The 20,873-nt window shown below is 38.9% G+C and overlaps 1 protein-coding gene across 1 annotated transcript in view; it reads right to left on the bottom strand.

The window, feature by feature from the left end:
* Positions 1-20,873, bottom strand: part of EPHA5 (EPH receptor A5) — a 213,435-nt gene that overhangs the window by 17,174 nt on the left and 175,388 nt on the right. Inside the window, exons 8-14 of the mRNA XM_058182027.1 lie at positions 19,158-19,260; positions 18,540-18,607; positions 16,508-16,633; positions 15,769-15,954; positions 10,457-10,518; positions 3,126-3,335; positions 1,670-1,819 (exon numbers count right to left, since the gene is read on the bottom strand). Of these exons, the coding sequence (XP_058038010.1) occupies positions 1,670-1,819; positions 3,126-3,335; positions 10,457-10,518; positions 15,769-15,954; positions 16,508-16,633; positions 18,540-18,607; positions 19,158-19,260 (905 nt within the window). The remainder of the gene's footprint in view (positions 1-1,669; positions 1,820-3,125; positions 3,336-10,456; positions 10,519-15,768; positions 15,955-16,507; positions 16,634-18,539; positions 18,608-19,157; positions 19,261-20,873) is intronic.

The following is a 20,873-nucleotide window of genomic DNA, read 5'->3' as shown; positions in this document are numbered from 1 at the left end:
CAAGTTAAGGGGAGACATAATACGAGGCTTCCAATTCCTATCGGGCTGTCACAGAATGCTGATTTATTCTCCATAGTGCCCAAGGATAGGAGAAAAACCATAGGCAGATGCTTTATAGTGAGTGTGGGAGCCTGTCAATGTTTCTGAACTGAGTAATAAAAAAATATTCATTCCATGGCAGTCCTTCATCCCTAAAAATAACATTGATGGACCCTGAATTAAGAATTATTCATGGAATGACAGTATCTCTTCCAAGGGAATTTGTCTTGACCATATTGTTTTACTTTATGTTTGTGCTATTGAAATGGAAGGCTTGGCAACCAAAGAGATTAAAATGAGAAAGTGGGAGTGTTTTCCATTTAAAAAACAACACAGCTGTTGCTTTGCTGGACTAGCTCAGATGTGTGAAATCTTCATAAATATTTGCAACTTCCACAGCATATTGATCTCCTAAGTAGTCAACCTGTGATTTTCTAAAATACATATTCAAATTTCACTGTATGCATATTATTTTCAATCTAGTTAGTTAAAAAGTAAATCCCTATAGAGATATGGATGAGTAAACATCTCCGCATGGTCTATATCTATGGTCATCAAGACATTGCATCTGAAGTAAATGCACTGACAAAGACCAACCAGACAAAGACAATCAGGGGTCTGATGACTGCTCGATTCTAAATACATATGATTGAGACTTGAAACTAAACAAACAAACAAACATTCTATTTCCACAGTTATTATTCCCAGGAAAAATAAAATGTTGTATAAATAAAAACTGCTCAAAAACATACTACACTCCATGTCAAATTTGATAAGTATCTGAACGAAATGGTCTCTGGATCAGGGGTCTCCAACCTTGGCAACTTTAAGCTTGGAGGACTTCAACTCCCAGAATGCCCCAGCCAGCTTTGGGGCATTCTGGGAGTTGAAGTCCTCCAGGCTTAAAGTTGCCACGGTTGGAGATCTCTGTTCTGGATGACCCCTTATCCAGCAGCAAGATTTTGAAGTTGTCTGGCAGTAACAACAACAGCAGCAGCAAGACTACAAGAACTTTTCCAATTTCAAAATCACAATTATTCCCAAAATAATCCACTAATCCAGGAAAGTATTAGAAATATCAAATAGCAGAATCAGCAATCCATGCTTGCTCAGACTGCCGGGAACAGATCTTTGTTTTTCTACAGGGAGATACCAGCAGTGCCTCACAGGCAATTGCGCGTAGATTCAAGTAGTGATGCCAGCCCAGTTTTGGATCGGGAGCTGTTCTGTTTTTTGTACTATTAAGGCCTGTCTACTTGCATTATGATTTGATTCTGACAAGCTGATGCTCCAAATCAGTTTTGGTCACATTTTGTTGGATAGCCCAGAGGCTCATAGTAGGTTAATCTCATGTTCATCACTCAGATTTTCAAACTGAAACAAAGCACAAGATCAGCTGCTCTGCCTGATACAAGAACCTTATCTTTTTATCCACTAATCTTACTACTCTTCTCCATTTCACTCATTTGAAGATTCCATATTATTTTCAGAAAGGACTCTTTGGACATTACTTGTAAGTGTACATTTAGATCTTTAAAATAAAAAAAAAACAGAAAATAATTAATATATGTGACATCCTGATTTGATGACTAAAATGTTTTTACATAGAGAACGAAAAGGAAATATTTACATCTTGATTGGTCATCTCCCAGTAGGGTCTCTCTCCATAGGACACTACTTCCCACATCACAATCCCATAGCTCCAGACATCACTGGCAGAGGTAAATTTGCGGAAGGCTATAGCTTCAGGAGCTGTCCATCGGATTGGGATTTTCCCTCCCTAGAAATAATATACATATTTATATATATTAGCTCAATTAAGTTTTCTTGATATGTCAAGGATTTTCTAGAGAAAATGAGCAGACAAGCATTTTCTAATGTTTGGAAGATCTCCTTCTACATTATTATATCCTTTTCATACCTTCAGATATACTAATTGCTGGTACTAAAGGCCTATAGGAATTTAATTTGTGTAAAAAGATACAGTTGGGTCATCATAGTTGGTGAAGGAAAATACAAACAAGCATGCAGTCAACCCAGTTCCCAGGTTGTTAACTATATATTTAAAAAATACAGACAAAACACATAAAATATCACAGTCTTGAGGTCAACGCTGTACCATGGACCTGTGAACAAAATCTGTCATGATACCCAAATTCTGAATTCAAATTGTATATGTGTATGCTCAGAAATATTGGCACATAATTCAACTATTATTTAATAAGACATATGATAAAAATAGGGAAATGTTAAACAAATGGCTGCTCTCAGTGAGAACATAAGATAGAGTCATGGCTGGGAATTTATTTACTGACATTCATTGATGACATGGTATCAGATACAGTATTGGGATATCACACTATTGTTCCTATTCTAAGTGGAATTTTTTAGCTTTAAATTTAAAGTAGTGTTAGACCTTAATCAGTCTCATTCACAGATAACAGTTAATAAGTTTGTGCATCAAAAGAAACAACTTATTTAGCATATGGTATTCAATGTGTTAAGTAAAGTATATGGATAACAGTAGTAAAAATATATAAAAGGAGTACATGATACTGTGGTATATCTATGATGAAAATATGTAGTCAATTTTGTAAAATAGGTAGAATTCAAGAAGTTAAATACAAGTTACAGATCACATTTTGAAATACATTGGTTCTCCAACTAACAAATACTGTACTTAATTGGATAAATGGTATATAAGAGACAATGTTCAGCATAAACAAAGATCTATAGAATAATAACCATATATTATGATTGCCAGAAGGCAGGATAGAAAGAGAGGCAATAATTTATACCGGTGCTCATTAATGCAGATTACTCACACAATGGAGCTATTCTTGTTGTGAGGATTTTACAAAACCTAATATGTTGTTGCTGATCTATATTTTGTTTGTATATTTATCCTAGTATATACTTCTGCTTGACAAACCTATGACATTGGCTGTTGGTAGCTCTGGTTCAGGACCATTCTCTAAACTTTAGAGCAACCAACACAACCTACACAAGTTGGCTGAAGTGTGCCCCAAGTTAGTTCCCCTACTTTGGTTCTGCAATAAATAAATAAATGTTCACAAGAAATTTACCCTTGTTGTGTAAGCAGCTTCAGGATCGTCTTCAAGAATTCGAGACAGTCCAAAGTCTGACACTTTACACATTAAATTACTGTTGATTAGGATATTTCTGGCAGCCAAGTCTCTATGCACATATCCCATGTCAGACAAATACTTCATCCCGGATGCTATTCCTCGGAGCATACCAACCAACTGAATTACAGTAAAGTGCCCATCATTCTTCTGTGAAAAAGTAGAGAAATACAAAATTACAGAAACAAATGGCTAAATCTTGATTCCGACAAAGGAAAAGGAAATGCTGGAAATATCACAATATATTTTCATAATATGTTCCAAATCTTCTTAACAACTTAAGAAATTTATCATTGTTATCAAGACTTCTACAGCCATTAACCAGCAAGAAAGCCGGATTCTGATAGAATTTAATAACTAGATCAATTGAAAGTGAAATAGGAATTTCTGTATCTACTTTCAATTGATGCAGTAGGGGAGCAGCTATCACTTCCCAGAAAAAGGAGGAATAAGAAGATATTCTAAAATTGCTATATTTTATAAACTGATATAGTGTTTTTCCAGGACTTGAAACCCATCATAGTTATTATGTTTTCTGTTAATCTGGAACACAGGAAAAACAGAAAGCAAATCACCTGTCTATCCCTAGTTTTTGCAAATTCTGCAATAAAACGTATTTTCTCCTTCTCACTCCACTCAAATGGAAAAGAAAACAAATAAATCCACTAGCCTGGAGTTTGGTACATTAGCTTGTCCTCTGCTAAACAAAATGAGGAAACTGATCCCTCTACTTTGTCTGGGGTTAGGGAAAGTCATAGAATCCTAAAAAGTAGTAAGGCTGCTAACATTTTTCTTACAAGGCATGAAACTTGGGAATTGACAAGAAAGATGTTAAGAATTCCCTCTAATGGGAAAATAGATCCACAGCACAAAAACAAACATATAAATCTTAACTTCACTATAGTTTCAGCTATTACTGCTGAATTGGGAGAACAATACAGCGTAGAACTCCACTTTTAAAAGAAAAGGAGGAATAAGAAGATATTCTAAAATTGCTATATTTTATAAACTGATATAGTGTTTTTCCAGGACTTGAAACCCATCACAGTTATTATGTTTTCTGTTAATCTGGAACACAGGAAAAACAGAAAGCAAATCACCTGTCTATCCCTACTTTTTGCAAATTCTGCAATAAAACGTATTTTCTCCTTCTCACTCCACTCAAATGGAAAAGAAAACAAATAAATCCACTAGCCTGGATTTTGGTACATTAGCTTGTCCTCTGCTAAACAAAATGAGGAAACTGATCCCTCTACTTTGTCTGGGGTTAGGGAAAGTCATAGAATCCTAAAAAGTAGTAAGGCTGCTAACATTTTTCTTACAAGGCATGAAACTTGGGAATTGACAAGAAAGATGTTAAGAATTCCCTCTAATGGGAAAATAGATCCACAGCACAAAAACAAACATATAAATCTTAACTTCACTATAGTTTCAGCTATTACTGCTGAATTGGGAGAACAATACAGCGTAGAACTCCACTTTTAAAAGAAAAGGGAGGGAGAGAGAGAGAAAGAGAATAAGTATCACTCTAATTATGTGGGTAAAACAATAACTTGAAAGATGATGAAGCAGAAAAAACAGTAATTTGAAGGATATTGAAGCAGTATCAGGAATGGCAATGTAAGTAATAAAGTGACAGAATTTGTTGAGACAACTGTTAAATCCGGGCAATAACGAGGCAGGAGACCAGGATAGTGACAACAGCTCTTTACTATATGGTGAACCCAGCAGCCAACAACGGTAAAACCCCTCCTTATATACAGTTCAGCTGGAGGCTTCAGCCAATTAGCAACGTGCTATTTCCCGCTCTTATTTTCCTTCCAAAATCCTTAAAGATACATTACACTCCTCCCCTCCCAGAAAACATTTTACCCCTATTTACATAAAATTAACATTTACTTTTCTACGTAATCGCGTAAATACGCAGGGCGTCTCCTGACTCTTTCGGACCTGCGCAGTTCATTATCTGGGAGTGAGTCGAGCTGGCCGGAGGGACTGTTCGTTCCTCTCAGCTCCTCCTCCAGGCCATCCGGCCTTGGATTACTTGCAGACTCGTTCCTGCTTTCCTCAGGAGGGACCGGTTGGTGTCGCTGGACTTCATCGAACTCAGATAAGTCCCGCGTTTTTTCCGGGTTTGAGTTAGCTGTGGATTCAATCATTGGATAGTCAGGGCCTGTTTCGTCTATTTCTGGTCTTGTGATTATTCTTTTCTTAACTGGTCTATGTGGCGTTTCCAAACCCGGCCATCCTCTATCTCTACGAGATATGATTTGGGCCAGTTATTTCTAGATTGTTCCTTTTTCCAGTTTGGGCCTTCACCATAATTGTGTGCCCATACGGAACTCCCGACTGTCAATTCTCTTGTTTTGCCGGTGTTGTTTTGTACCCGTCTGGTGTGTAGTTCGGGTTTAAACGGTCTAACGGGCATCTAAGCTTTCTCCCCATCAGTAGCTCGGCTGGGCTGCGGCCAGTCGCTACACAAGGGGTTCTGTGTTGTACCGCTAAGAAGGTGTCAATTTTTAATTGCCAATCGCCTGGCCTGAGTCTGGACAATGCCTCTTTTGCACTCCGGACGAAACGCTCTGCAAGGCCGTTCGTCGCAGGGTGGAAAGGCGCCGAGAGGACATGCCGGATGCCCTCTTCCGCCAAGTACCCCTCAAATAGGGTTGCAGTGAACTGCGGACCGTTGTCTGAAACTAGGGTGTCTGGTAACCCGTGTGTTACAAAAAGGTGTCTCAGTACTGAAATGACAGCCTCGGCGGTCATGGATTTCATTAGAATGATTTCCAGCCATTTGGAAAATGCGTCTACCACTATTAGGAATGTTTGGCCGTGGAAGGGGCCGGCAAAATCGATATGGATTCGGGACCATGGGCCCTGGGGTTTTTCCCACTCGGATTGGGGCCGTTGGTGGTAGTGGTCTGGATTCCTGGCATGCTTGGCATTTCCCAACCCTATCGCTAATCTCCATGTCCATCAAGGGCCACCACACATAGCTCCTGGCTAAACCCTTCATTCTCACGATTCCAGGATGGCCTTCGTGCAGAAGTTCCAGAACTTTTTTCCGCAATTTCTCTGGGACCACCACTCTATCCCCCCAGAGCAAACACCCCTTGCACCGATAATTCCCGTGCTTTTTACATATTCCTTAAACGCCGCCCGCAGCGGGCCATCCTCTTTGAACCCAACCAATTACAGTTCGCAATGTAATGTCCTTGTAAAGCCGAGCCACCTCCTTGGAAGTGACTGGACCAGAGTCCAAAGAGTCAATTAACAAGACGGTGTGCCCGGAGTGGGGTCTTCGATAGTCGCTGGTAGTGGGCATCTGCTCAAAGCGTCTGCATGCCTAACTCCTTTCCTGGCCGATGTAGCAGTTTGTACGAATAGGCAGCCAGGAAGATAGTCCATCGGGTCAACCTGGGCGAAAGTGGCACGGGCGTTGGGCGGTCGCCAGCCAGCAACCCCAGTAAGGGTCTATGGTCTGTGACGATTTCGAAGTCACGACCAAAAACATATTCATGGAACTTCTTTACCCCGGAAACTATGGCCAGGGCTTCCCTATCCAACTGACTATAGTTCCTTTCAGCCGAGGACATTGTTCGGGAGTAAAACGCTATGGCTGCTTCTGTGCCATTTGGTAGCCTGTGGCTGAGCACAGCCCCCACCCCGTAGGGGGATGCATCACAGACTAACACCAATGGCATTGTGCTATTGTATTGGATCAATAGGCTATCACTGGACAGGAGGTTCTTTACTGCTTCGAATGCTCTAGCTTCCGCCTTTCCCCAAGACCATGCAGCATTTTTTCCTAGTAATTTGTGTAGCGGCTCGGCTATGGTAGCCTTATTTTTTAAAAAAACCGCGTAAAAATTTACCAGACCCAAAAACGCCTGCAACTCTGTTTTGTTTTGGGGTGCTGGGGCCTTTCTGATTGCCCTAACCTTGCTCTCAGTGGGGTGGATCCCCTCCCTGTCTATCCGGTAGCCCAGGAATTCTACGGATCCTACCCCGATCTGGCACTTGTTTAATTTGACTTTTAAACCGGCGGACCGGAAAATACTCAAAACTTTTCTCAGTCGCACCCCTAGTTCTTCCATATTATCGGCGGATACCAGTACATCATCAAAGTACGGTACCACCCCGGGGAGCCCCTGCAGAAGCCGCTCCATTAAATTTTGAAATAATCCTGGTGCCACACTGACCCCAAACTGTAACCTGGTGCATTTGAAAGCACCCCTGTGCGTTACGATTGTTTGTGCCTCGGCCGTGCTGCTATCTACGGGCAACTGTTGATAGGCTTGGGCCAAATCTAGTTTGGCAAAAACCTGCCCTTGCCCTAGCGAGTGCAGCAAGTGTTGCACCACTGGGACGGGGTAAGCGCTTTTTTGCAAAGCTTTGTTTAGCGTCGCCTTGTAATCGGCGCAAATCCTGACTGACCCGTCTGGTTTCACTGGGGTGACTATTGGCGTCTCCCACTTCGCATGATCGACTGGCACTAGTATCCCCTGGCTTACTAGTTTGTCCAGTTCCCGGTCAATCTTGGGCTTCAGGGCGAAGGGAACCCTCCTAGCCTTTAAACGGATAGGGGCAACTTGAGGGTCTAGGTTGAAGGAGATAGGGGTCCCCTTGTACTTGCCCAGGCAGTCTTTGAAAACGTCCTCGAACTCCTTCATGAGTTCGTCCTTGAGGTCGACTTCATTTCGGAAGACTCCTGTCACTCCCATGCCCAATTTCCGGAACCAGTCCAGTCCCAACAAACTCGGTAGAGTCCCATCGACGATGGTGATGGGCAGAGTTTTTTCGAACTGTCCATACTTGACGTGGACGGTCGTCACCCCTCGAACAGGGATCCTGTTCCCTTGATAGTCCTGCACTTTTAGCTTCTGCGGCCGCAGTTTGCGTTTCGCGATGGCAGGCAAGTTTTTTTCTAAGTTGTTCCAGGACATGATCGTAATTGAAGATCCAGTGTCCACTTCCATTCGGCAGGGCACTCCTTCGATGAGTGTTTTAATAAAGATTTTTTTCTCTAGGCGCGTTGATGCCTGGCCCACTCTTACACCAGTCTGGTTCAGCTTCGCGCCTTTTTTTAAATTGACCAATCCCGGGCCGTTTCGCGGTTCCCGCGCTTTGATTGGTCAGTTTGAATTTTTGGCGGGAAGGTTGGGGCGCTCGGCAGGCCTTCGCGATGTGCCCTTTTTTTTCACATCGCCGACACGTGGCATCCTTAAATTTGCACTGCTGCCGTTGGTGTTGGCCTCCGCAACTCGCGCATTCGCCCCGGTCTTCCCTCTCCGGCCTCCCGGTATGGAAGACTTCTTCCTCTTCCTCCTCTTCCGACTCGGCCTGGACTTCCTTGTTGTGGATCGTGGTTGTTTTCGCTGCCGCCCCTGGCGCGACCGGCTTTTGTAGGGTTTCTGCCGCTTGGGTAGACATCTCGTGGGCCCTTGCCTCATCCAGGGCGATCGCGAGCGTCAGGTTGCTTCTAGACAGCAGCCGCCGTCGCAAACGGATGTCCTGACCCTGCAAATTAGCTGGTCGAGCAGCGCGTCTTCCAAGTCTCGGTACTCGCAATGGTTCGCGGCTTTCCTCAGTGCTGCCATGTATACACTGATGGACTCGCCTTCTCGCTGCATGCGCTGCCTTAATTCGAACCGTTGCACAAACTTGGAAGGCGTTGGTGCATAATGGGCTTTCAACGCAGTCTGCAGAGTTTGCCACGGTACCGACTGTACCGGCGTTGGCTCAGACAACGATTCTGCGGTGTCGAAGACCTCAGGACCGCAGTGACTCAGGAAATATGCCCGTTTCCTGTTGTCCGAAACTCCTTGGAGCTCGTTGGCTTCGAGGAAACACTCGAAGCGAGCCATGTATGACCCCCATTTTTCCTTGGCTGGGTCGAATGGCGGTGGCGGCGTGTAGCTGGACATCGCTATTCGCCCCTCTTACTTGCTGGGTTCGTAAACTCCTGGCGCCCTTCTTGCCTCAAGATCCCACCTTCGTCGCCAGTGTTAAATCCGGGCAATAACGAGGCAGGAGACCAGGATAGTGACAACAGCTCTTTACTATATGGTGAACCCAGCAGCCAACAACGGTAAAACCCCTCCTTATATACAGTTCAGCTGGAGGCTTCAGCCAATTAGCAACGTGCTATTTCCCGCTCTTATTTTCCCTCCAAAATCCTTAAAGATACATTACAACAACTATCTGTGAGGCATCGTATCAACCTAAATTTCTTTGTTTCAAAAATATTTTTTTTAAAGCAAGTAGTGGAAAAACTGTACACAATCTCAAAAAGTATACTTGATATTTTAAAAAGAACAGAATATGAAGTAGTGTGAACCATAGTGAAGATTTTATTACAAGGTGTCCTTGATAAAGAGGAATCGTCTCTTCAGAATTAATACTGTTTTCATATATTATTTAGAGTGGGGAAAGAAGAAGCTATCCCAAAACTAGTTTGTGAAGAAAGCAGTAGTTCGAATTTTAACTGGCACCAGTCAGTCAGAACATATTATACTATGCTGGAAAAACTATGCTAGTTCTAACTCATAAGCTCAATTCAATATTCTAACACCAAGAAAGAATTAAAATGCTTAACAAAAAATTACAATTACTTTTTTTCAGTGCCATGTTCAAGCAGCAGATATAAAAGCAAGGTTTAATTTACTATAAACAACCAGGGACTTTTGAAGTAAATATGTGAATGAGAAAAATCCTGTACTGCTGTGTTCCATGATAAATACATTGAAATTTAAAACTGTTCAAGATTGTTTTTACTGAATTAAACAACTCCCCTGGAGTTCTGTTTCCACCGGCACTTTAGAACTAGGTTCCAGATTGTGAACCAGCATTGTTAATAACAGGCTTGAAAATTGAGACTGCAATTCAAGAAAATAATTGATGGAAAAAGACATAATTAACTCCAACTGAATGACTTCTACTGATTGTTAAATGCCGATATCATGTAAACATTTTCTGTACTACAGCTCTTCAGTTTCTTCCCTTATGTACGTCAACATACTGTATAGGAGGTATTACTGAATGTAAAAAATCAGGGCTATCACTGGGAAAATCAAAAACATCTTAGAAGGCAATACTGAATTACTCAGTCGCTAAGAAAATTGCATGATGAACACATCTATGAAATCAGTAGGATTTGAGGCTGAAAAAGATTTTTGTTTGAGAAAACCACACTTCTTCAGGAAGAAAAACTATAAAATGGGAAATTAATACCTGACATGCATATACATGCATATACATTTAAAGCTTACCTTTAAAAATGTATCCAAGGATCCATTTTCCATATATTCAGTTACAATCATGACTGGTTTACCTAGATAAAGTAGATTAAAAGCCCATCACCTGTAGTTACTGGAACAGCAGCATGTGCTTTTGTATATATAACATAAAGCTTAATTTTTTTACGCTGCTTATATATAAAGGGGAGTTGTGTATAAGATGGCAAAAACTCACTTAGAATTATAATACAGGCAGCCCCCAAGTTTCAATTGAAATGCAGCCTGCCCATTATGGTTAGAAATCAGGATGACCATTAAATTAACTTCCTCACTTAATAATCCCCCATTCCTGCTGTCCCCACTGCAATCATTAAATGAATGTGTGGATCATTAAGTGGGATATGGGATGCCTCAGGAGTGGGGATTCCCTTATAGGCACAAGCACACCTGCCTCTGGCCTCCAGGGCTCCCCGCTATCCCCCTGAGATACCCCATGCTCCTCCCTCTTCCCATTCCTTGAGGTCCTCACAGGACACATTTTGAAGATCTCCAGAAATCAGGAGGTTGTGATTGGGCAGGAGAATAAGCTGTTCCGTTGCTGGGCCACATGGCACAATCCCACAAGCAAACTGAGAGCTTTGCCAGCATTATTTTTCACTCTGTTTTTTTTTCTTGCTAATGTTAGTCATAGTTCTACTAGTGTTAGCTTCACTAGTGTTACTGAAGTTAGTTAGAGGAAAAGAATATCCCTGGGGGAATTATAGCAGCTGTAATTTAAAACTGAGTCATAAATATTTTGTCTGCCATAACTTCAAATGGTCACTAAATGATCCATCCTAAATCAAGGACTAAATCAAGTATGTATAAAAACATACTTGCAAACTTATGTATGATACACACACTCATCCGGAGAGCATAATTTGCTGCTGTGTCCTAATGACATTTTTTTGGGTGTTCAATCCACATTTATCCCTCTATAACAATAAATCCCTGATTTACCAGATTTAGTTTTATTGAGTTTTGGATACAATAGACAAAATTTGCCTATGTAGCACATGCTTCTGTGCAATTGTAAAATTTCACTTATCATTTATGCATGCAAAAAATATATAAAACAAGCCATGCATAAAATTTCATTTAATTTAACTGACATTCTGTTAAAGCCTATTTTTCCCATATGTCTAATAAATTGATGGTTTAAATGGCTTGTATCTAAACTGTCCATTTTAACTCACACATGCAATTCCTTCTTTGTAATTCATATATTTACTAATAGAAAAGTTGAAGTGAAAACATCACATTCTTTCTGTATAAGTACAATCTATATATTTAGAAATAGCTTCTTTCTTCACAAAAAGAAAAATACTGTATTTTTCGGAGTATAAGATGCACTCCCCCCCAAAAAAAGTGGGTGGAAATGTCTGTGCGTCTTATACAGTGAAGGTTGTCAAAGCCCGTCTCACCCACTGGCCCCCACACTTTGCCCATTTTTAGACCTGTTCAAGGCTGCGGGGATTGCCACAGCACATCACCGCCGATTGCTGCCCCGGCATGTAACATTTTTGGCCTCTGTGCATTGCGTTTTAGCCAGTTTCAGGTGGTGGAAAACCCCGCCTGGAACAGGCAAAAAATGGGATGTGCAGAGGCCAAAAACACGATGCGCAGAGGTGGCGATGTGCTTCGGCGAACTCCGCAGCCTGGAACAGCTCATTGGCAGTATTCTAGGAGGCCAATCCAACTGCCAATCAGCTGCTTGTGCTGAATTAGGCTGCAATAACGTGCTGAAGCTGACCAGGCTGTTTGCTGCAAGGATGCTAGCCAGATGAATACCAATGGATGCTAGATTCTTGTTTTCCTCCCCAAAAACTAATGTGCGTCTTATACTCTGGAGTGTCTTATACTCCGAAAATATTGTAATTTTTCATTTAAGCATGCAATCAATAAGAAATCCAGATTTAGGTGTCATATTCTGCCTTTAAAATTACATTTTTGTCACCTTAGTATGTATAGCATTAAAAAGCACTTAAGGTGACTGTAATTAAAAAATACCACATAGAAAGAAGGAATGATGTTTGAAATGGGCCTTATCCATTCTCAATCTGCTCAGTCGAAAGAGCTTCTATATTATCTTCCAGGAGTCAATCTACACAATTTCATCATTAGCAATTTATGAGAGACCCAAGAACGCTACTTTTGACCTGGATCTGAAGTTCCAACAGTTTCCCCCCCCCCCATGCAGTCATGTGACTGCTTTTTGGATGCTTGGCAACTGTCCTGCATTTATGGTCATTTGCAGCGTGCTATAATCAGGTGACCATGCATTATGACTTTTTACTGGAAGTTGTTGTTTATATCAGTTTCTAGCAAAAAACGCCACATAGTGAACAATGGGGTTCACATAATGGCTGCCACAAAAAAGACTGAAAAATCTGCAATAGTCACATGATGACCCACTTAATAACTAACAGGACCTATGACCATAACTGCAGGTTCAATTATAGTAATTCGAAGACTACCTGCATTAAAATTGTCTAGAACATTACAAGTTTAAATAACTATCTGATGAAATTTACAAGCAATACATATTTTCAGAATAATTCACAAAAGTGCTTCAGAATAAAAAGCTGCCTGCAGTTTTTTAAAACATTTGCATCTTTCCTGGGATTTTACAGGTGCCCTTTTTTGCTGTCATTTTATCTTAGGAAATTATATGACTATCTTTGCAGCTCCACACAGGCAAAGGAATCCTTTGGAATCAAGATTGAGCTCATTGCTAATAAGAACAAATATCCTTTTCTAATCTTACCTGGTTAATCTTTTTGATCATGCAACTCTAATGATAATTGTCTCCAATTACTATATGTAACCATTGTTTGCAGGGGTAGGTTCTACTTACTTTTACTACCGATTCGCATTGTGCCTGCGTGCTCTTCTGTGCATGCGCAGAAGAGTTTTGATGACATTTGGATCAGTGGGTGGAGCCTCCTGTCGGTTTTATTAGTGGTTCTATAGAACCGGTCCGAACTGGGGGCAACCCACCACTGATTGTTTGGTTTGGCAAGAATAATCTAAAAAAAAAAAGTGAAATTCTGCACAAACACATACAGGTAGTCTTCGACATATATATAATGTAGTCCAAAATTTCTGTTGCTAAGCGAGACAGTTGTTAAGTGAATTTTGTCTCATTTTACCTTTCTTGCAACCTTTCTTCAGTAATTAAGTCAATTATTGAAGTTGTTCAATTAGTAACACAATTGTTAAGTGAATCTGGCTTCCTTATTGATTTTGTTTGTCAGAAGGTCAAAAAAGGGGATCACATGACCCTGGGACATTGCAATCTTCATAAAGAGTCAGTTGCTAAGAGTCTGAATTTTGATCATGTGATCATGTAGAGTCTGCAACGGTTGTAAGTGTGAAAAAGAGTCAAAAGTCACTTTTTTTCACTGGTCATAACTTTGAATGGTCACTAAATGAACTGTTTTAAGTCAAACACTATCTGTACAGACTTCTTAACATTAACTTTCATAACCAAAGAGACAAATGCACAGGAAGGGAGTTATTGTTACCCATTAATCATATTTATAGTTTGTCTGTCTTCCAAAAAACTGAACAAAATGTCTCTTTTTCTTGCCCATTTTATTTTCACAACTATCTTAAAAGGATTTAATTGAACCACATGCTGTTAGGAATGGGAGGTTCAAGATGAATGTTGTTTTTAGCAATAGCAGTTAAGTATGTATTAGTTTGTTTCAATTCACCACCAGACCCTTATCATGAAGTCAAGGGTACAAATTCAAAAAGTCTACCATTTCTACTTCCTTTCCTATTGAAATTTAGATTTTCTAGAAAATTTTCACTCAGTGAAATAGACAGATTAACAGATCAACAGAGTTGGAAGGAACCTTGTAGGTCATCTAGTCCAACCCGCCACCCAAGCAGGAGACCCTACACCATTTTTGACAAATGGCAGTTCAATCTCTTCTTGAAATAATAATAATAATAATAATAATAATAATAATAATAATAATAATAATAATAATAATAATAATAATAATATTTTAATTTTTATACCGCCCTTCTCCCGAAGGACTTAGGGCGGTTAAAATAGGGCGGCTAAAATAGAATATGACATACAATAAAACCAATTTAAAAAACTTATTCGATGTGGCCCAATTAAAATTATAATTATAAAAGACATAATATAAAACCCCGTTTAAAATCCAATTTAAAACCAATGTTATGCCAGTCCTGCTCGAAAGAAAAGTTACGTCTTCAGCTCGCGGTGAAAGGCCCAGAGGTCAGAAAGTTGACGGAGTCCAGGAGGAAGCTCATTCCAGAGGGTAGGTGCCCCCACAGAGAAGGCTCTCCCCCGGGGGTCGCCAGCCGACATTGTTTGGCTGACGGCACCCTAAGGAGACCCTCTCTATGGGAGCGCACCGGTTGGTGGAAGGCATATGGTAACAGAAGGCGGTCCCGTAAATATCCGGGTCCTATGCCATGGAGCGCTTTAAAGGTGATAACCAGCACCTTGAAGTGCACCCGGAAGACCACAGGTAGCCAGTGCAGCTTGCGCAGGAGAGGTGTTATATGAGAGCCACGAGTGGCTCCCTCTACCACTGAAAGTCTCCAGTGATGAAGCTCCCACAACTTCCGAAGGCAAGCTGTTCCACTGGTTGATTGTTCTCACTGTCAGAAAATTTATCCTTATTTCTAGGTTGAATCGCTCCTTGATCAGTTTCCATCCATTTGTAATTACTAAGCACATTGTGCTAAAGCCTATATTTGTTAAGACCAACATTGTAACCTGACATAACATGTACCCCTGTTGCTGTATATCATTGGATGCAAGATTAAGACCAGAAAAATATTCAGTACAATGTATAAGAATCTAAGGGAAGCTATATAATGTGCTTCCTATTATGTGGGGTTTTTTTTTAGATAATATTATATTTCTTACAGTTTCTTATTTTTTTCCATCCTAAGCTTTCTGTTTAAGAACAGAGAAGGATGCTGCTATTTGGAGAAAAAGAACAGAACCACTCCTTGGCCAGATTCTAACCTGAAAATAAAGGAGGGAGGAATGCATGCATGGATTAGTCTTTGCATAAGAAACCAATATTTTATTCTGACTTCCAAGCTTGTTTGAATGCCCTCAAGCAATATAATATGAATAATGCTTGAGAAGACATAATGAATGATTCAATGTCTTACTAACTTGCCCATTATAGATATTACAGTTAAATATATTAACATTATTGGAATTTAATGCCATTAAGATATTATTGTATATACTGTAGTTTGTATAAGCAAAGATAATGAAACATTCATTAGCATTAGGTACATACTCTTTGTTACCACGCCTTCCAAGTGTATAATGTTGGCATGATCAAACTGCCCCATTATGCTTGCTTCTCCCAAGAAATCCCGTCTTTGTTTCTCAGTGTAGCCCACTTTCAGGGTTTTAATGGCCACTGGCAACTCACATTTCCCAGGAAGTTTCAAGAGCCCACTGCATACTTCGCCAAATTCACCTACAAAAAAAATCACCCCCTCAGTTAAAAGAATTAAAACTAAAATGTGATAATGCCTGATGACTTTTGCACATAAATCTAAAATATTTATTGATACTTCAGGATTTTTTTTTCAAAGAGAAGGATTGATACAACATTACTCATTGACTGCATTTTTATTCCAAGTCAACCATAATTCTTTTTGAAGGTGGCTGAGCTCCAAAAGATGATCCAAGTTATCCAAGGAACTTTGTCATTAAATGAAGACTTGAGCCAGAATTCTATTTATGAATAGAAACTATATTGCTCCTGACAGATGATCACATTTTTACTTTATGTTAAATTAATATTGATTAATTATCATCATACATAAAGCTCTTTAGTGGATCATTTTATCTACAGAAAGCTTAATTTTGCTTTCATAAATAATAATTTTATCAGTGACAGATATAAAATATAATTTATTTTCAATTCATTTATTGGAAATCCATTTGCACTGAATATTTGTTAATGCAATCCAACAATCATCCTAATATATGCAAAAGAGAGATAAACAGCATTTAAATTTTCTTACCAGCTCCAATAACTCTCTCAATTGATATGTATGACACTTCTATTTCTTTGGCAAATTCATGAACAGCTTGATTAGGGTCTTCATAGGTATGTGGATCAATATAGGTCTTTACTCCTGGTAGTTTAACTGCGTATAAAATTACTTATTATATTTCTCTTTACAGTATGCAAGTAAATTAAAATGAAACAGCAACTTTCAAAAGTATAATCACCCTGTTGTAACAATGTAAACCAGTGGTAAAAAATTCTAAAAGAGCTAACAAAATTCTTAAAGTATTTGACTCAGAAAAGATAATAGTAGATCATATCTCTTTTCCTGTACTCATGCAACTAATCAAGGGTTTGTTTTGAGAGCCTAAACCTCAGCTAAATTCTTAGCGAGGATTGGCTGACATAATCACATTATACTAGTGACAATAGTAAAATTTATTGTTGTAATAATATGTTGTTTCATGTATATTAACTGTTGATTTGAATGCAGGTCCAAAGTCTTTGCAAAAATGTTCGTGGCAGCGGTTCAGATTATCCAGGAGAGCATCTCCATATGTACAGTATCGATCCAAATTATATAGGTGCCAAATTAAATGAATAGCATCTAGAATAACAATATTTTTTTATAGTGATGGATGAGTGTAACAGATTAACATTTTACCTAACTAAAATACCATATAAATATGACACCAGTAACTTGTTGCTGGCAATCCTTATGATTTATATTGATATATTGATCATCAATTGTGTTGTAAATGTTGTACCTTGAAAAGTATCTTTTCTTTATGTACACTGAGAGCATATGCACCAAGACAAATTCCTTGTGTGTCCAATCACACTTGGCCAATAAAAAATTCTATTCTATTCTATTCTATATAAATATGACACCAGTAAATACAAATATCTCAATACTAATGAAAATGTATATATGAGTATTTCATATCACTGTTGGAAAGGAATGTTTCTGAGCTACCACCATAAACCCATGACTTTAAAAAACCAGATGGTCAAAAAAAATTAATCAATAATTCAGGCCAATTGGGTTTAAAGAGAATTAAATGACTGAAACATATTACAATTAATTAGGCAGTTCTATTTTCATAAAAACTGCAAGTATCAGGCAGTAGTTAAGAAAAACATTTATTTTCTCCCTTTTTTATTTATAGAGGGAACAATGACTTTGAAGATGAACCCTACTATACTTCTTGCTTCAGAAATGTGGTTATTAGTCTTCCATATACTGAAAAAAATCTGTAATACATTACATATATTTCAAATATATGTTTCAGTAATAACTTAAATTGTAATTTATTATAAATTGAAAATTAAGCCATAAATTGGAATTAAGAGTTATTTGCAGTATATCTGTAATAATAAAAATAAATCTACTTATTAGTTACTTAGGTAATGAGACAGATTTTTATCAGCAGTTCAGCATTTTTCAGCAGCTTTTGCACCCAGTTCAGAAAGACAAACAATACAGGAAAAAACCCCAGCAAAGGAAAACGAACCAGGAGTTTTGCAAAGTGGGAATATGATGCTGATTTCTCTCTCCATCCCTACATTGGAGTATGTGAAGCAGAGATTTACTATACTGGATGCTCAGGTTATCTATTCTTCTGCCAGCTCCATAAATTGGAATTAAGAGTTATTTGCAGTATATCTGTAATAATAAAAATAAATCTACTTATTAGTTACTTAGGTAATGAGACAGATTTTTATCAGCAGTTCAGCATTTTTCAGCAGCTTTTGCACCCAGTTCAGAAAGACAAACAATACAGGAAAAAACCCCAGCAAAGGAAAACGAACCAGGAGTTTTGCAAAGTGGGAATATGATGCTGATTTCTCTCTCCATCCCTACATTGGAGTATGTGAAGCAGAGATTTACTATACTGGATGCTCAGGTTATCTATTCTTCTGCCATCTCCATAAATTGTGTCACATAAATATTAAACTTTATACTGTGCATTATAAAGACAAGCAACAAAACAAACAGCTTTTGCAGATTGTTATTTAGCACACATTCAATGAATTTTACTTACTGTGACCATTATGAAAGTGCATTTTTTCTTCTTCAGGATCTTGTTTAGCTTTGCTATAGCCACACCGCCTATTATGGAAAAATTAAATTAAAAAAATGTAAGGAGAAAAAAATAACATACATATGTACATCTATAAACATTTTTAGCGCAGAAATATGCCATTATTACTTTAATAGAGCAGTAATGGGAGCTATGAAATGAAATGCATGGGAAGTTCACTTAAAAGTTAGCAAGAAGAGAGCTGTAGAAATTAGTACTTTCGAGTACAGTGACAAAAGTATTTCCTCACTAAAGCAAAGTTTTTATTGAACATTACATTGCAGGATCCAATCTGGGTCAGTTACCGGGACCAGAGGTTTTGTCTTCCGAGCTTTTGGATTCATGCTGGAGCCCATCTTCAGGGAACTTCTCTCTAGCAAAGTGTGTGCTGTTCTCTGTCTGGTATTTATATGGTGCTTGTTGTATGTGGCTTTTTAGATGCTGGTCGGGGTGTATTGAACATTACATTGTCATAGATCTGGCTGTCCAGGAAACATGTTCTAGAGTGTCTGATTAGATAAAAGCTGAAGGGGCAGAGAAGGGTTGAAAGGTACAAAGAATATACTTTTTTCTTCTTACCTTCCACTGAGAAGGAAACCAATTACAACAGCCAAAAGAATCACTCCCATAGTAACAGATACAGCAATTATAGGGATCTGACGCTGATCGCTAGATGCAACTACTGCTGAGAGGAGAAACAAAAAGGAATATGATGGTTAAAATTGCTGACAAGATTCAGAGGGGCTTCAACTTAGAAGCTAATGGAGAAAGACTCAACTCAAGATTCTTTAATACAGAGTTAAAGAAAATATGATGATCAAACACAGCCCCATAATCCTAGGAGAAGATGCAGCTACTTTAAGGAATTTTTAACAGGGCCTATGCATAAGCATCCCCACACCTTGTAAAGAATGCTTTGTCTATCAAATTAAAAGCACTTACAACTTCAATATTTAGTTATTAATATTTAATTGTTTATCTGTTATCATCCACAAATTTAATTCTAAGTTATTTACAATTGAAGTTACAACTGTACTGAAAAAATTAGCTTATGACTAGTCTTTGCTGTTATGTCTGTAATAGCATTCTCATAACCATATGATCAAAATTTGGGTACTTGGCAACTGACATGTATTTATGATGTTTGCAGTGTACTGGGGTCATGTGATTGCCACTTGCGATCTTCTCACCTGGCTTCCAATAAGCAAAATCAATAATGGAAGTCAAGTTCACTTAACAATTGCATGAATCATTGAACAACTGCAGTGATTTGCTTAACAACCATGGCAAAAAAAGATAATAAAATTAGGTGTAATAACTGCCTTCTTTTGCAGTAGAAATTCTGGTCTCAATTGTGGTCATAAGTCAAGGACTGCCTATATTGTGTTTATTGACAGCACAACTTGTGCAGCACAGAGGCTGCAAACCTTTGTCACAATTTGTGAAAGATATTGTGATGACATTTCATTACATTTTTTCAAGTGGTGGAATTCAAATTTTTTTACTACTGGTTCTGTGGGCCTGGTTTGGTGGGCATGGCAGGGGAAGAATACTGCAAAATCTCCATTTCCACCCCACTCCAGGGGAAGGATACTGAAAAATCTCCATTCCCTCCCTACTCCTGGGGAAAGGATATTGTAAAATCTCCATTCCCAGCCCACTCTGGACCAACCAGAGGTGGTATTTCCAGGTTCTCTGAACTACTCAAAATTTCTGCTACTGGTTCTCCAGAACCTATCAGAACCTGCTGAATTTCACCTGATTTTTCCCCGAGTCTCAAATGAGACTGAATGGAAAACCTGCCAAGTCCCATTTGAAAAAAACCCCTTTTCTAAACAATCAGCTGAAATCATTTCTTGGCTTGGTCTCCAGATTTATCCTACAATACCCAACTACCCAAGTAGACACTATATTTCAATGCATCTGACAATACTAGTCTGGGAAGATTTTTCTCTTGAAGTGTGTAATTATTTTCTGGATTTAATGATTTGTACAATACTAGGTTATGCCACATTCCAAAAAGTAGACAGGGTCCAGACAAAAACTACATGCTATTTAATTTAATGCTAATATCACAAATATGGCTAGACCCAGGATATTTAATTGTCTTTCAAAATTCTATCACTATAAGATGTACAAAATGGCATGGAAGATTCACAGCATATTGAATGCAACAATATATGAAGGATCCCAGGTTGCCCAACTCTAATTTAGTGTACAGTTAAGTCCATAATGTACAGGGAATTAATCCATGAAACAAAATCTGAAATAATTTCAAAAGTTTCAAATATATCA

Source organism: Ahaetulla prasina, chromosome 4, assembly GCF_028640845.1.
Source record: "Ahaetulla prasina isolate Xishuangbanna chromosome 4, ASM2864084v1, whole genome shotgun sequence".
NCBI lineage: Eukaryota > Metazoa > Chordata > Lepidosauria > Squamata > Colubridae > Ahaetulla > Ahaetulla prasina.
This window is presented reverse-complemented; position numbering and strand designations above follow the sequence as displayed.